Source organism: Gopherus evgoodei, chromosome 3 (assembly GCF_007399415.2).
Source record: "Gopherus evgoodei ecotype Sinaloan lineage chromosome 3, rGopEvg1_v1.p, whole genome shotgun sequence".
In the NCBI taxonomy this organism is placed as follows: Eukaryota; Metazoa; Chordata; order Testudines; family Testudinidae; genus Gopherus; species Gopherus evgoodei.
Genome location: NC_044324.1, coordinates 14352099 through 14369073, shown reverse-complemented (window position 1 = coordinate 14369073; position 16975 = coordinate 14352099). Strand labels below are relative to the sequence as shown.

Genomic DNA, 16975 nt, shown 5'->3' with positions numbered 1-16975 from the left:
GCCTGTCAAAACAGCTGGAATCACATTTGCTTTCCATAAGGATTGTTTGGGATCAGGGAAGGAAGAGTGAAGGGGGCCAGTTGATTATGGTAAGTCATCAGAATCAATTAGCACCGAATTAGATCTGTAACACTTGGTCAGATGATGAGCTGGGATATGAGAACCTTCTATAGGGATTCAGCGGATACAGATGATCTCTGTCCCTCTTCCATGGTGGGGGTGACTTACACAAAGGGGGAATGGCTAAGAAGTGGGATGAAAGTAAGCAAAGGGAAATTCAGGATGAATTCTCATGAATGAAATCCTTTCCAGCAGTCAGTCTGTGGAACAGTCCTTCCAGGGGAACAACAAAACCCCCACCATTTAGGGCATTTCATACTAGACTGAAGGACTATAGGGAACAATTCTGCACTGGCTCCAGGGAGCTAGATGAAGGCCGGTGGAAGTCACTGAGGGTGCTCAGCACTTCACAAGAAGCATTAAGCACCTTGCAGGACAAGGCCTTTGATGATCTAACAGGTCTCATCTGTCTCTAACATAAATAATGGTAAATAATGAAGAGGACAGATCTCCCGCACAGAGTGATCTGGATCGCTTGGTAAGCTGGGTCATCCAAACAATATGTGTTTTAATAGGGCTAAATGTAAACGCCTCCATATAGGAACAAAGGATGGAGGCCATACTTACAGGACGGGGGTACTCTACCCTGGGAAGCAGAAACTCTGAAAAAGATTTAGGGCTGATCATGAGTTCCCAGTGCAACATTGTGGCCAAAGAGCTATGTGATCCTGGGACGCATATAAAGCAGAATCTCATGTAGGAGGAGAGAGATGATTTTATCTCTGTGGTTGCCACTGGTGTGACGGCTGCTGTAATACTGAATCTAGTTCTGGTGCCCACAATTTAAGGAGGAGTTATAAATATGAGAGCTTTCGGAGAAGAGCCATGATTAAAGGATTCGAAAGCATGCTTTACAGCAGTGGTGCCCAAACTTTTCCTCTCGCACCCAACCTTACCCATAATGGAATGTACCCATGTCCCCCGGGGTCAGAAGCAGAGAGCAGGGGCTGAGCTGCAGCCAGGCGCGGGGCAGGAGCAAAGCTGGGAACGGAGCTGGGCTGGGTGGCGCTCCCTTTCCCCCATGGGAGCTGGGCCCTGCCATGCACCCTCAAATATTTCTCTGCAGCCTTATAGTGAAAGACTCAAGGAGCTCAATCTATTTAGCCCAATAAGGAGAAGGTTAAGGGGTGACTTGATTACAGTCTCCGAGTAGCTACATACAGAACAAATCGTTAATCATGGGCTCTTCAATCTAGCAGAGAAAGGTCTAACACACTCCAAGGACTGGGAGTTGAAGCTAGACAAATTCAGACTGGAAATAAGGCGCCCATTTTTGACAGTGAGGGTAAGTAACTATTGGAACAATTTACCAAGGGCCGTGGTGGACTCTCCATCATGGACCATTTTTAAATCAGGACTGGATGATTTTCTAATGGATCTGCTCTAGGAATCATTTGTGGGAATCTAACTGGCAACTCCCTGCCCAGTGGTAGGGGCTGAGACTGGCCACAGTTGGAGATCGGAGTGGTTCCAAATGGAAGGCCTCCTTGCTATGACAGGCTTGCAATTAAACGCAAACTTGTCAGCCTCAAGCAAAGACTGGTGTGTGGGCCTGTCTCTAGGCTTCGAAGTTCTGCAGCAGGCCCAAGATGGGACGCATCTGGGCAATGGAGAAGCCCAAAGTGGTGGCTGGGAAGGTAGGACTGTGACCGGGGGAGCATTTATATCCTGCAAAAACCACTTAGGAGCCAGATACACGTGTGGAAGGCCCTCTGACCCAGGGCTGCCGCCGCCACTGACAGCCACCAGCTCCTGGAACTGAAGGGGATGGCTTCTTGGCCTGACTTGGGTGCCACAGCTCCAAATCCGACTCAGCCCTGCACTCTACCAGCACAGATAATGGCCTGGACACTGGGGGAGGAGAGGCTGAGAAACCTGTGGTCTCGGCTGCTCTGTAGGTGCATTAAATGCTCCAAGGGATTTCTTGTCAGACGTGGGGTTTGCCCCTGTGTCCTCAGCCTGTTCCCCTTCTCCACTATTGTGCTGGATAATGGTTGTCTGCTCCCTCCCACCCCAGAGGTGGCTGCATTTGAGTGCTAATGTACAGAGTACACTGCCTTTCAGGCAACAGCAGGGTCAGGCCTGCGAATCCAAACTCATAAAAGACTGTCAGCTCTTCAGAGCAAGGAATGTCTTTTTGTACTGCGTTTGTACAGCGCCGAGCACATCAGGACCCTGGTCTGTGCCTGGGCCTCCAAGGTATTACTGCAATTTAAATAAATATTAAAATATTCCTTTGCCTGGCCTGGCACACTGCCTGGGCCTAGCAAGGGATCACTGAGCACACTGGAGAGTCTCTCTGCTTTTAGCTCAGGTGCTCAGACCTGGAGCAGCCTGCAGCAGCCCAGAGATGTCTCTGGTAGGAAGAGTAAATAGGCTGTTATGTATGGCTGACCCCAAGCCCAATCAGCACCCACACAGCCTGACGCTTCCCCCAGCCCACCCCCTCCCCATCACCCCCAAAAGGCCACTAGCTCCCCCTCCACCACTTCTTACATCAAGCGAGGAGAGCAGGCTGCCTTGTCCCCCTCCTCCACTCTCCAGGAATTTGGGGGAGAAGCTAGGTGGCCTGTTGTCCCCCTTTTCCCTCCCCAGGAAGATCTGCAGGTCCAACAGGGATCATCTACTACTCTGAGTTTGTACAGAGCCTAAAAGGGGACCTGATCTTCACTGGTCATTAGGCACAACAATAATAAACATGATTAATAATAACAATAATCAGGGGTGTAATCTGGCCTTTGGAACAAACACTAAGGAAATTCACAAACAAATAAATGCTATTAAAAAAATAAGCTGTAAGGTTAAGAGAGCGTGTTTGGGTAGATTCAGCTCAGGCTCCTTCATAGAATTATACTTCTTGTGTTGCCAACTCTTACAATTTTATCGCCAGTCTTGCAATATTTAGTGGGCTTTGTTTTCTTAAAGTCGCAGCTCCTAGAGTCATGTTATTTCATGAGAATCTCAGCTTGCATTTAAAAAGAAAAGACTGTTTCTAGCCTTTGTGGTTGCAGAGATAATCTTGAAAAAGTGAAATTCAAAGGGCTCCAACACCAAAAGGCAAAGAAAAAGATTCAAAATGTATCATTAAAAAACAAAGCAACTCATGATTTTTAAAGACAAATGTCATGATTTTTGGGGAGAGGACAAGTCAGAGCACCAAGATATCAGTCCACCAGCAACAGAGCAAAACCTCTCTGGTTTGGAATGTTTTTCTTGAAAAGCGTAGTGGGTCTAGCTGGTGAATGATGGACCTTTGTGAGGTATGGGCTGCTTTAGGGAACAACATTCAGCTTGAGCGCTGCATATGGAAATGGCAAACTTTTCAAAAGTCAGGGAATTCCCACCATTGGCCTCCTATTTTGGTGGATTCTCCATCATTTGAAAGCTCGAGTTCAAGAAGTTCTGGGCTTGGGCCAGGAATCACTGGGTGATGCTCTCTAGCCTGTGTTCTGCAGGAGGTCAGATTAGATGATCTTAATGGTCCCTTCTGGCCCTAACATCTATTAACCTGATCTTCACCTCCAGCCCCCCTGGCCTGGCTCATTCAGATGGCATGCCCCAAGATGTCTACTTTATTTCTCTCCCCATGTCCATCTCAGAACCTGCAGTAGTGTCATAATAATTTATATATTGCCTTTCAGTCTGATGATGCCAAAGCAGTTAAAAAATCTGACACACAATTCATACAGATCACTTCCCCGTATATCACTGAAATGCAGCCAGCTCTGGTAGGGTGAAATAGAAGTTCTGTTTCTGTCCAAATGACAGCTAGAAAAGCATGTAACAGCAAGGTCAGGTTTGCTGTCCATACTAAATAGTCACCCAGACACCCTGCAGCATTCAACTTAAAAACAGGCCATTCACGATACAAGTTCCCCAGCATTAACTCAGCCCTGCCACATATACTGACTGGGCCCCACTAGGCTCTCAGGATCTGCTCCAAAACTCATTGAAAATCAGTAGACTCAGATTCAGTTTTAAAAGATTTGGACCTGGCCCTTGGTTACAATGGAGGCAGATGGAACTGTCCTCAGATGGAACTGTCTCCATGCAAGAATTTGGCCCACTGTGTATATTTAACAATGAATACAGGACACAGGCCTTGATCTTACGCTAACTGAAGTCAGTGGCAAAGTTCCCATTTACTTTAATGGTGCAGGATCAAGGGTTAAATTCAGTTAATTGGGTATGAATCTGGAGTATCTGCACTGAAATCGGTGGCTCTGTTCTCTACTTTATACCTGTTTTAAATCAGAGCAGAATTTGGCCCATTAGAAATGAAAGAAACCTATTAGATCATTTAGTTCAGTGGCTCTCAATCTTTCCAGACTACTGTACCCCTTTCAGGAGTCTGATTAGACTTGAATACTCCCCAAGTTTCACCTCAGTTAAAAGCTACTTGCTTACAAAATCAGACGTAAAAAGACATAAGTATCACAGCACACTGTTACTGACAAATTGCTGACTTTCTCATTTTTACCATATAAAATAAATCAGCTGGAATATAAATACTGTACTTACATTTCAGTGTATAATAAATAGATCAGTATAAACAAGTCACTGTCTGTATGAAATTTTAGTCTGTACTGACTTGGCAAGTGCTTTTTATGTAGCCTGTTGTAAAACTAGGCAAATATCTAGATGAGTTGATGTACCTCTGGAAGACCTCTCTGTACCCCCAAAGATGCATGTACCCCAGTTGAGAACCACTGATTTAGTCTACCCAAATCAGTGCAAGACTCTTCCTTACAGTCTATTTGCCAGTGTTTTGTCCCATTCAGATTTAAAATGTCTCAAGTCCTGGGTCTTTTCTCTACTCCCCTGGGGACAGACCATTCCTTGTAATCCCTGTTAAGTCACTTTCCCCAGATATTCAAGCTAAATTGACATTTGCTTTATTCCATCCCCTGAACTTCTCTACTCTCTCACAGATATGTAGTGTGGCTGAATGTATGTTGCTGTGGGAACCTTCCCTTTCCAGTTCTCCCTGACATCTGTGCATTTAAATTTCCACCCTGGATGCTCTATTATTGCTGTGGGCTGAAGAAGCTTGCATGAATTTTTTCAAATGCTTTCCAAACAAGCCATGAAATAGCTATATATTACCAAGAGCTGGTTCCAGTAATGACCTGCCTTTTTGCATCAGGCTTAATCTATCACAAAAGAGATCTGCCTTTGTCCCACATAGCTCCAAGGCACTGGAGAAAAGGGTGGCTGCTGCTGACCCTTTTGAAGAAGAAGAAATCCAATCTCCCACAACAAAAGTCTTAAGCATCCAGGAGGTCACATACAACACTACGCTGTGCACTATGACCCATTGAGAACTTAACGCCAAGAGGAGGAATAGAATTCCTGCTCCAAAACCCAGGCCCCTCCCACTTGAGTCAAAAGAGACCCAGAGCAGATGGCAGTATAGGGCCTATCTCACATAGCTGAGCAGTTCTGATTCCATCCAGTAGAGGGTAGCGGTTACACATACACAGTAGCTACTTCTGTACGGGATCTAATCTATATTTCTCAAACACCCATCACTGTAGTATGTAGAGAGTTTATGGCTGACGTTTGAACTTCAAGACACTCACCTGAATAAAATACCAGTCCCAGGGCAGAACGGATGACGGATTGAGGTATGTGCTGGTTCCAGTATTTGTACATGGAGTGTCCAGCATTAGTGCTGGTTTTTTCTAATGTCTTATGGAGCCCACTTCTCAGGCACATGTGGTGTCCTTCTGATAGGCAAGTAGTGAGGAACCATTCAAGGCAGAAAGACAATGAAAAGAGAGAAAGAGAAATACAGATGGAGAGGGAAACCAGAGAGAAATGGAGAGGAGGGAAGGAGAGACGCAGAAGGAAGGAAGGAAGGGAAGGGACAACTGAACTGAGCCCTGGAAGGACAGTGACTCATAACAGGTCTCTGCAAACACTAACCAACGCTATATGTTAGAGACAGATCAAAGCATGCAACTTAATTTGCAGCTCAGACATCTCAGGTTCAAAAGTTTGATTCAAAGGCCAGCATTATTGGGGTCACTTCATGTTCCACTCGGAGAAAAGGAGTGGGGTGGGGGAACCCAATCGCAAAAAAGGAAGCAAAATATGGAGCAGAGACAGGGAAGAGTATGGCATAAAACAGCTCCTGCAGATTCTTTGAGCCTATTTTTGCTGTCTTCCCCCTTTTCTTTTGTGATGCAGAAGCCGCGAAGGCAGGTTTGGGCCAATGGACCTCAGAGAGTCTCCCTAGCCACATATCAACAGACACGACTGTCATCAGCAGGCACTGCACCTGTAGCACCTCGATCCTAGGGATGGATGGTCACAGCCACAGGGGCCATGGTGCCAGCTGGTGAAATGTTGGAGACTCCTGTCACATCCCCCTTTTGCTTAACCATACCCCCTTTTTGCTTAGCCACACCCCTCACCATGATGACTGGGACAGAGAGGGGGGAAGATGCAAAGTTATTTATGACATCAACCAGAGATCCCTCTGGTGTGATGGCCACTTTGTGCCAGAAGACACTTCCCCATGCAATAAACCCAGAGATTCCTCCTGGAAACAGGTCACAAAATATCCAGCCAGTACAGCCAGCGGACCACTTCCTGCCCCACCGCCCTATCCTCGCCCTCGGGGACTAAGACAGACGTGACGGCTTTGCTCCGAGTCCTTGATCAAACAGAAGGCTGCCAGCATGGTTCTGTCACCCAGCCAGTGACCTGCATGGGTGCATGCCTCTGTCGCTCTTGGGAGCAGATTGCAATCAGCACATTGGACAGATAACAGGACGGTGAGAGAAAGAGGGAGACAGGCCCTAGATAAGGCGCTAAAATTAGCCCAGCTCATAACTGGAGGCAGGCAAGATGAAGCACGGCTTTTAACCAGGTTCCTGTCAGTGAAATGCCAGCTCTCCACTAACAGCTCTTCAGTGAATGGACACAGCTCTAACCACACATACAGGGCTGGGAGCTCACAGACACTGGCCCACAGTCTCCTCTCACATCTGTTTATGTTAGTGTCACTCCATGGACGTCTAGGGAGCCGTTCCCAATTGACAGTGAAAGAAGAATCAGGCCTGTAGGCCCCCTTCTGAGCTTTGCCAATGATTTGTGGCATGATCTTGGGCAAGCCACTTGCCTGCTCTGTGCCTCAGTTTCCCCACCTGTAAGATGGGGATAATGATACCTGTCTCCCACGGGGCTGCAGGGTTCAATTTAGTTTGTAATGCAAGACACTGGACAAGTGTGAGCTATTCTAGCCTAGACAACTGCTCTGTGATGTGCAGGATTATAAGCACTGGGGACTCTGAAAGGACCCACCGAGCTCAGTGTCAAGTGGCAGAGTATCAGGGTTTGAGCACAGGAACAGTTAGCCTGAATCAGACTCAGGATCCATACAGTCAGTGCTTAAAATGGTCTGAAAAAAGTGTGTGGGCAGGAGGGGTCTATCATAACCCGAGAGCTGTGCTCAAAGTGCACCCCTCCGTGACCCAGCTCCATATTTAATTATGTTTTTTCCCCTGGACCTGCGATCTCTTGCAACCCTCCCGTCTTTAAGCCCTCATTTAGCCCAGTGTCCTGTCTCCATCAGTGGCCAGCACGAGCTGCTGCAGAGGAAGAGGCTAGAATCCCTGCCCCCAGGTAAAATTTCTTCCTAACCCCAGTAGCTAGAGGTTGGCTTTTGGTCTGAATGCTGGCCTCTGTTGGAAATCTAGAGCCTCTTTAACCCCAGTTTGCATCTCCTGCTCCATCCTGAATCCCATTCCCCAAACCACTGTTTCCTCTGGGAACGGCAAGCCGGAGCCTTTGAAATGGGAACAGGACAGTGCACCCATTCAGCGTGTGGCCTGGAAAACATGCCCGCCTGACATTTGCCGTCTGCATGGCTAAAGGTTTTGCAATGTGAAGGAACAAGCAGGCAGCTGTGTCTTCCCAGAGCTGTTCCCAGCCACCCTTATAACATCAGGTCCATGTGGTTTACATCACATGGCTCGGGTGTATGATTAATAATTACCCAGGAAAGCGGAGTGCACTTATCGCAGCATCTGGTTCTCAGGGAGATGAGATTTTCTGCTCTCAGTTTATATCCAATATTCCAGCTGGGTGGAGAAGAGGCAGAAAGGGACCCAGTGACTCATCAGAGGTCGTGCAGAATGGAATGAGCAGCCCCGCCAAAATGAGGCCATGGCTACACTGGGATTCTAGCTACTGGCACAAACCCCTAAAGGAGACAGGATTCACTCTGGTGCAAATCATGTCTACCCTGGAGCTTTGCACTGCTGCAGCTACCAAGGTGCAGTGGGTAAAATCCCAGTGGGCAAAAGGCCTAAAAATAATCATAAATAAATACATACATAGCACCTCGCTCTTTGATAGCACTTTTCATCAGTAGGTCTCAAAGCGCTTTACAAAGAACGTCAGGATCATTATCCCCATTTTAGAAATGGGGAAACTGAGGCACAAAGAGGTGCAGTGACTTGCTCAAGGACACCCAGTGGCAGAACTGGGAACAGACCTCAGGTCTCCGAGTCCCAGTGCTGCGCTCTACCCACTAGGCAACACTGTCTCCCTAACATACTCCAGGTTCTCCAGACTGCCTGCCCTCTGCTCTCGCTGCATGAATTCGGTCCTTGGACTAGAACGCAAACAGCCGATGCGTTGCCCTTTAGAGAAGGAGGCTGCATAAGAAGCTGGGGGGCTTTTTACCGGTCGCACACAGCAGAAAGCCAGGTCACAGAGACACACAGGCAGAGCCTAGCTCAGCCACATTAAAGTCATGGGCACTGCGGTAGGGACAGGAAGGTGGAGAACAAAGCCAGGATAGTGACCTAGATCTCAGTTCCATTATCACACCTCCCATTAGCCACCCCTACAAAACAGTGGCTTTAGCCCGGGGACTGGGCGGGGGGGGACCAACTTCCTCTACCCAGCGCAGCCATTCTTTAGGAGGTCAAATTTCTCATCTTTTGGCTTCTGCCCTGGGCCTCACGCACTATTCCTCAAACGCACCTTGATCCTCACCTGCAGCCCCCTGCTACTTATCCAGTCCCGGCCCTCCCCTATCCTAGCTCGGCCAGTGCCCCTCAGTCCTCTCTTCTCTTTGTTATTTACTATTTGTATCGCAGTAGCACCCAGAGCCCCAGTCATGCACAGTAGCCTCAGCGCGCTAGGCACTGTCCACACACACAACCTGAGGACGGTCCCTGCACCAAAGTTTCCCCACACACAACTCGGCTGATGCACCTTGGAGCTGACCTGCAGCGCCGAAAGCAGAAAGTCACCATGCTAAAGGCACAGCCCTGGACTGGCGACAGGATCCATCATTTAGCACAAGGTCTCTCTGTGATCACTTTCCACTGGCGACAGCAGAGGAGGGGGGCGGGAGTCAACCCCAGAGTGGAACAGCTTTCCTCCATCCTCAATAAGCTTCCCACATCTCCCTCCCTGCCGCGCGAGATGACAGGCCAGCGACATGCTCTCTGGCAGGAAGACACAAGCATCTGGCAGCAAATCGGGGATCTGCTCTTACCTGCTGCTGGCTTTGTTCCTCCAGGTTGAGTTTGACCTCGAGAGACTGCCGTGCTTCCAGGAAGGCCTTGCGGTGCTTGCGATCTGCCATGTAGTAGGACATGATGCCCACAGTGATGGTGCACAGGTAGATGGCGACATTGGACAGGATCTTCAGAGAGAGAGAGAGAGAGAGAGAGAGAGAGAGAGAGAGAAGGGGTGACATCAGCGCCGAAGAGAAAGACAAGAGGGAGCTTGCAGGAGAAGACAGGGACATTGCTGTCCACACTCACCACCGCCCGAACTGCCACATGGCCAGTCCCATGGTCCGTGTATCCCACAATCATGTCTCCCACAGCGGGCTGCTGCAAATGTTTCAGAGAAAGGAATAACCACCACCACCACCCTGAATTAGCCTGAACAGGGGCCTATAGGAACATAGGAATTGTTAGACAGGATCAGACCCAAGGTCCATCTAGCTCAGCGTCCTGTCTCTCACAGTGGCCTGCACCAGCTGTTTAAGAGGAAGGTGTAAGAAACCCCCCATAACATCTCATTCTAACCCACAATAGTCCTGACCCATGAGGCTTTATAATCCCTCCTTAGATTCTTATTTCTTGGTCTTTACCATTATAACTCTGGATATAATTGTTGCCCTCTTTGCGTCTTGTTCATGGCTTCAACAACTTCATGTGGCCACAAGTTCCACAGTGTAAATCCACATTGTGTAAGAAAGTATTTCTGTTTATCAGTTTTGAATTTGCCACCTTTCAATGTCCTTTTGAACATCCCATAGATCAATTCTGTAATAAATCCAGAATGCCCCAGGACCTCCTGGCTCTCTCTATGCTGAACAGTATGATCACTCACAACTTCATGGTCACAGCTCAACAAGCTCTCAGCTCCTCCTGCACTGCACCCTGAATTAAAGGAGAATCTCCTTGTAACCACTAACAGTAGAGGGCCTATGACACACAGTTGAACTGCTCTGGCTCCATCTGGTAGAAGGGAGGAAGACACGTACACCAAGCAGTTCATTAGGATCCTATACCATGTGGAGAGGGGCAAAGAGTCAGCATTCCATAGGTTTGCTCCAGTACTATGTAGTGGCGATGTTAGTCAAACCTCTGGTAAGAACAGGGGAGCCCATCCATGCTACTGGATGTGATTTCCCCTCCTTGCTCAGCAAGGTTCCAGTGGGACTTCATATTTTTAGAGCCTGTTGTACAGTCACACCGCACTGTCAATCTGAAACCATGGTAACTTCTTTAGCAGGGTTTCAAAGTGACAGCACGGACGTGCTCTGCTGTGCTGCTATATATAGATGTTAAATAAATGATCAATAACCCTAGCAGCAGTGACATGATCTTTTTATTATGTTTACCCTTGTCCTCCCCTCATCATACCATGTGCTCGTTTAGATTAGTTGCCTTCACTCAGGGAGGGATGGTATCTTTTCCTCCTCCTAAAGTGTCACGCACATTCACAATGCTGTATAAACAAAACCTGAGATGATGATGATGACGATTTAGGAGTAACATAAGCAAGGCCTGTTGGTGCTGTGTAAGCTGAAGGGGATGGCCTACCCTTCTAAGCATCAGGTTTGAAATGCCTAGGGTCCTTGGAAACACTAGTTCAAATCTCAGCAGCCCATCTGCATCTGCTCAAGGTAGACAAGCTGAGTAGTCTAGGTTGGAGTGAGGGCCATTGAAAGCAAATCTGCAAAACCTCTGTTCTGGGCAGACATGGTACTTCATGGAGCATATGTCCATCAATGGCTATTAGCCACGATGGTCAGGGATGCAACTCCATGCTCTGGGTGTCCCTAAACATCTGACTGCCAGAAGCTGGGACAGGATGACAGGGGATGGATCACTAGATAACTGTCCTGTCCTGTTTATTCCCTCTGAAGCACCTGGCACTGGCCACTGTCAGAAGACAGGACACTGGGCTAGATGGACCATTGGTCTGACCCAGTATGGCCACTCTTATGTTCTTACTTTTTGTACGAGTACTATTATCTGTATTCTTGTAGTGCCTAACAGCTCCAGCCACAAACCAGGACTCCGTTGCGCAAGGTGCTGTACAAATGCAGGTTTGCTCTGGTGCCCTTTCCAAGTTGCTCCTCCCCACTGTGCAGGGCCTCAAATGGCTGGACTGTGTTACTCAGGAGATCACACTGGTCCCTTCTGGTCTTAACATCTGCTAGTTGTCTACTTCTCTCATCCGCCCCTCACATCATCTACCAATCCTGCTGTTTTCTTCTCCACCATCAAAGACCCGGCCCTTCCTCTCTGGCCTCCTCAACCCCTACACTCCCTAGCCTGGCACTGGGAGCAGAGCATGTCTCACGCACACACACCCGCTCTCCATTCCCCTTCCCTATAACAGGCTTCAGTCTCACTGCATTTGGGCCAGGATGTGGTTATTCACTCAGCCAGGGAGCCGAGTTACCATCTACATATATTGGCCTCTCTCTCAGACAGGGAGCAGGGATTTTGGGTGCCAAACTCAAGGCACCTTCAAGGGGTCTGATTTTCAGAAGTGCTGAGCCCTTTGGAAAAAGTCAGACCGCTACTATAATGTGTCTCAACCGCTAGTCACTTTGACCATTACATTTTTTCCCAGGCAGCAGCCCATTAACGAGCAGAGACATGAGAAAGTCACTTCTGTCACATGCCAAGCCGGCACACTCTCTGTTTTCTGTGCTGGCCTTACGGCCTTTTCTGTCACCCCTAGGGAGACGCATTCTAGCTTCTCTTCATTAAAACTTGCTTAGCTGTTTTGGAAAAAGTCATCAGGTCTGTAATCTCCCGGGAAGGCCCCGAGGGAAAGGAACCTCTCGAGCAGTTCTGCCCCAAGCTACACACTTTGCTACGCTGAACACAGAGGCGGGGGCGGGAGGGAAGTCTATGCTGACACAACTCCATGGAAAGGTGTTGCACCCATTTACACTAGGTCCAGATACAAACTACTCCAGGCACAACTTCAGATTACACTCACTTCTATAGAACTGCTCAAGACAACAGAGAACATACAGTTTGTTTGCACTTGTTTCCAGTTTGAGAACTTCAAGTTCTCAAAAAGCAAAAACCACTGGTAAGGGTCCTACAATCTAGCTGGCCGGCTTTCCTCGATCCCGGTGATCAATAATGATCCTATCCACTCCTCAAGCACCTCCTTTCACAGGATCTCACAGCCCCATCCAAACGCTAAGGACGTAATCCCTCAGCCCCTCCATGGGCTGGGGGAAGTGGAATCATCCCCATGTTACAGACGGGGAAACACATGCAGAGATGGGAAGTGAATTGTAGGATTTAAGCTTAGATCTCCTTGGTTAAGCATTCTAGATGACAGACGAGTCTATGGGAGCCCCAAGCCTGGGAAAGGTGAGGATGGCTGTTGAATACAACAGGCTGACCTGTCATCAGCCCTACAGTGATTGGGAGGCATCTCACTGGGGCTGCAGGAATCCTTGGTCTGTGGAAGAGATGGATAGGCACAAATGCTGACACCTCAGCAAGGTCACAGGTCAACAAGAACCATACAAATCCTTAGTGGACACGTCGCCACATTAAAAACAATGCTCAGTTCAGTACCATTGGCATGTCCGCTCAGGAGAGACCCAGGAGTGGAACAGCAGTGAGGCAGCAGGTCATCATTGAGGGGCACTGGCAGAGCGACACGTGTGGAGCCCAGAGCTCAAACAGCAGAGAGGCTGCAAGTTGGGATTGAGGGGCACCAGCAAAGCTACGGGTGGCAAGCACAGAACTAGAATAGTTGAGGTCAGGATTGAGAGCCATTGGCAGAGTTGTCTGTGAGGAGCCCAGGGCTAGACTAGCAGGGAGCTGCATTACTGGATCGTGCACTGGCACAGTTGAATAATGCAAACTCTGGTACAATTTCTGTCACCCATGCCTACCGCTGCTCAGAAGAGGGATGGTTCCACCCCTGTTTACAGCCTGCACCGCCATTGGATTCCACATCACTCCTGGGCTGCGGCACATGGAAGGGACACAGACAATAAGGATGAGTCATTTCAAGGACCAGAGATGGGGAAGCTCCTTTTGAAGCAATGGAACCTGTTCCTGGCTTTCCCTTTAAGCACTGGGAAAGGAAACCATGATTCTCAGGAAACCCTGATCTCCCACCCCCTCTGGCCAACTCCTTCCACATTATCCCCTCAGCAGGGACCCCCACTGCTGCCTAGCACATTCCTTGCAATTACTGCCAAACCATAGGAATTAGCACAGTGAACACAACAATGGTCCATCTAGTCCAGTTGCCTGTCCCCAACAGTGGCTAATGTAAGACCGCCCCTTATTGCAACACTGTCCCAGAGGGATAAGAGGGAATTCCTACATGACCCTCACTGTCAATCAGATGACGCCTTGAGCCATGGGAACTGGCTAACCATCCTCATTCATCCTCGCTAGCTTCACAGCATCTTCCAGTGTTATTTAGTGATGTGCCAGGCTCTCTTCTGAAATGTACTCAGCTTTGCCTCTGCATGGAAAACAGTGTCGTGAAAGCCCAGCCTTCTCCAGCAGGTCAGATTCTTGGGAAGGTGAAGGCTCCAGCACTTTGCTGCTTCATAGAGAAATCCACCCACATTTGCAAAATGCAGCTGTCATGCTGGATCGGGGGGAAGAGGGAGAGCAGAAGTTATGCCCAACTCTCTACAGCAGCTCCTTTGCAGATTTCCTTTCCCACTCTCAAACAAATCCACTGGGTCCCTGTTTGCTTCAGGAGGTGGCTCTAGACCTCTTTTGTTTTTAAGGCCCTCTGTGGACTTTCTTTGGACAACCTCATGAAGCAAGGTCCAGATACTGACCCTTTATGGAGCTCCTGGCAGCAGGCATATGGGGGAAGAGCAGTGGAAGTCCCCCAGTGCAGGGACTGTTGTGCTGGGCTCTGTGCTGCCCACCTCACAGCCTGAGTATATTGGAATGGGAGGTGGAAGAGGCACGATGTTCTGCTCCAGCTACCTTGAGCTGCACAACAACCCAAAGGCAGCCAAGAGATGCTCTGATGTGCACCCTCCCAGCCCCACAGCAGCCCAGAATCTTGGCGGCACAAAGCCACCACTGCCTCCTATCTGTCAGGCTGCTCCTCCTGTGCTGTGCTTCTTGAAATCCTAGCCCCCAGCTTCACACCTAATACCCCATCCACTCATTCAGCACCAGCCTCCTATGTGATCCTCCACAGCATCACCACCACTGGTGCAGGAATCTTCTTAGCAGCACCTGGCTTATGGTGCCACCTCTTCGCCACAGAGAGGCTTCGAACAGATTTCAAAACATCCCTCCTCCTCCCTCACCTCAATCTCTTGCTCTCTCTGTTATTTATTGCTGCACACCTCTGGTGTGTAGCCAGCCCAGAGGCCAAAGGCCAACAGCCTATTAACGCACACCCTGGCATGGCTCATTGCTATCAGAGCAGAGATCATTAACTCTGAAGTGCAGTTCCGCTCCAAAGAGTATGTAAAAATAGCCCCTTCTCACTCCCCAGATCTTGCTTCCCACTTGTATCAGTCAGTCTTGAGTGACCAAGGTAAGTTTTTACTGCTTTCTTTTCTCCATTAACCCTGCAGAGCCAGCCCAGCTCCGGAAGTGAGCTGGCCTTTGTTCCTTCTCGTGCAGCAACAGAATTGCTCACTAAGGGCTTGTCTACATCAGAAAGTTGCAGCGCTGGTGAGGGAGTTACAGCGCTGCAACTTTGAGAGTGTCCACATCTGCAGGGCATCACCAGCGCTGCAACTCCCTGTTTGCAGCGCTGGCCGTACTCCCGTTTTGTCTCGGGTGTAGAGGATCCAGCGCTGGTGATCCAGCGCTGGTAATGCAATGTAGACACTCACCAGCGCTTTTCTTGACCTCCGTGGAAGGAGGAAGCCTCTGGTAATCAAGCTGGTTTCCTTTCCCGGTTTGCTCTCTCGGTCCCGGAGCCAGCCAGCAAACCGCAGGGAAGGAGACCTGCTTGCTCGGGGTTCCGGGACCGAGAGAGCAAACCGGGAACGCCGCGGTTTGCTCTCTCGGTCCCGGAGCCAGCCAGCAAACCGCGGGGAAGGAGACCTGCTTGCTCGGGGTTCCGGGACCGAGAGAGCAAACCGGGAACGCCGCGGTTTGCTCTCTCGGTCCCGGAGCCAGCCAGCAAACCGCGGGGAAGGAGACCTGCTTGCTCGGGGTTCCGGGACCGAGAGAGCAAACCGGGAAAGGAAACCAGCTTCGCCGCGGTTTGCTCTCTCGGTCCCGGAACCCCGAGCAAGCAGGTCTCCTTCCCCGCGGTTTGCTGGCTGGCTCCGGGACCGAGAGAGCAAACCGCGGCGTTCCCGGTTTGCTCTCTCGGTCCCGGAACCCCGAGCAAGCAGGTCTCCTTCCCCGCGGTTTGCTGGCTGGCTCCGGGACCGAGAGAGCAAACCGCGGCGTTCCCGGTTTGCTCTCTCGGTCCCGGAACCCCGAGCAAGCAGGTCTCTTTCCCTGCGGTTTGCTGGCTGGCTCCGGGACCGAGAGAGCAAACCGCGGCGAAGCTGGTTTCCTTTCCCGGTTTGCTCTCTCGGTCCCGGAACCCCCCTTGAAGCCGCCCAACAGCGCTGCAGTGTGGCCACATCTAACACCACTTGCAGCGCTGGTTGCTGTAAGTGTGGCCACTCTGCAGCGCTGGCCCTATACAGCTGTACTAATACAGCTGTAACAACCAGCGCTGCAAAATTTTAGATGTAGACATGGCCTGAGTTCCAATCAGTTACATGTGTTCAAACACATGGAAGGCACAGAGATCACTGAGGGCTTCATTTGAAGACACTGGGAGTCACTGAGGCTTTGTCTAGACTACTTAATACATCTAACTAGCACAGAGAAGATGCTAAGTCAGAGTTCGATGTCTAGACTCTTCAAATGTTATTGCTTATACGTTTGAACACAACACTTTTTATCCTAGCCTAGGCAAAGCACAAGGGCATAATTTAAGCTGGTAGGTTTATGGTAGGTGACGGTGCAGGAGAAGTAAAGAACCCAGCTTGACACACAGACCCCAGGGGAGTTGGGAGAATTTTGTGTTTGGGAATAAAACTGTTTTACTTTTAAAGAGAGCCTATTTGCTCTGCAGTCGCTGACACACAATAAACACTGAATGCCACATGGAGTGACCAGATAGAAAGTGTGAAAAATGGGGAAACTATTTTTTTTTTTGGAGAAGGGGAGGGGATATAGTTGCTTATATAATACAAAGCCCCTAATATCAGAATGGTCCCGATAATACCGGGACATCTGGTCACTTGAGAGTTGTAGCAGCATCTTTGCAGAGTTACTCTTCAGAGCAGAGCTGCACTTGAATAATAAAAAAATCCATAAAAACAAAA

The 16975-nt window shown here is 49.2% G+C and overlaps 1 protein-coding gene across 3 annotated transcripts in view; it reads right to left on the bottom strand.

The window, feature by feature from the left end:
* Positions 1 to 16975, bottom strand: part of ADCY3 (adenylate cyclase 3) — a 107109-nt gene that overhangs the window by 76047 nt on the left and 14087 nt on the right. For all 3 annotated transcript variants that reach the window (XM_030555149.1, XM_030555147.1, XM_030555148.1), the window contains exon 2: positions 9641 to 9790. In XM_030555149.1, coding sequence (XP_030411009.1) covers positions 9641 to 9790 — 150 coding nt within the window. The remainder of the gene's footprint in view (positions 1 to 9640; positions 9791 to 16975) is intronic.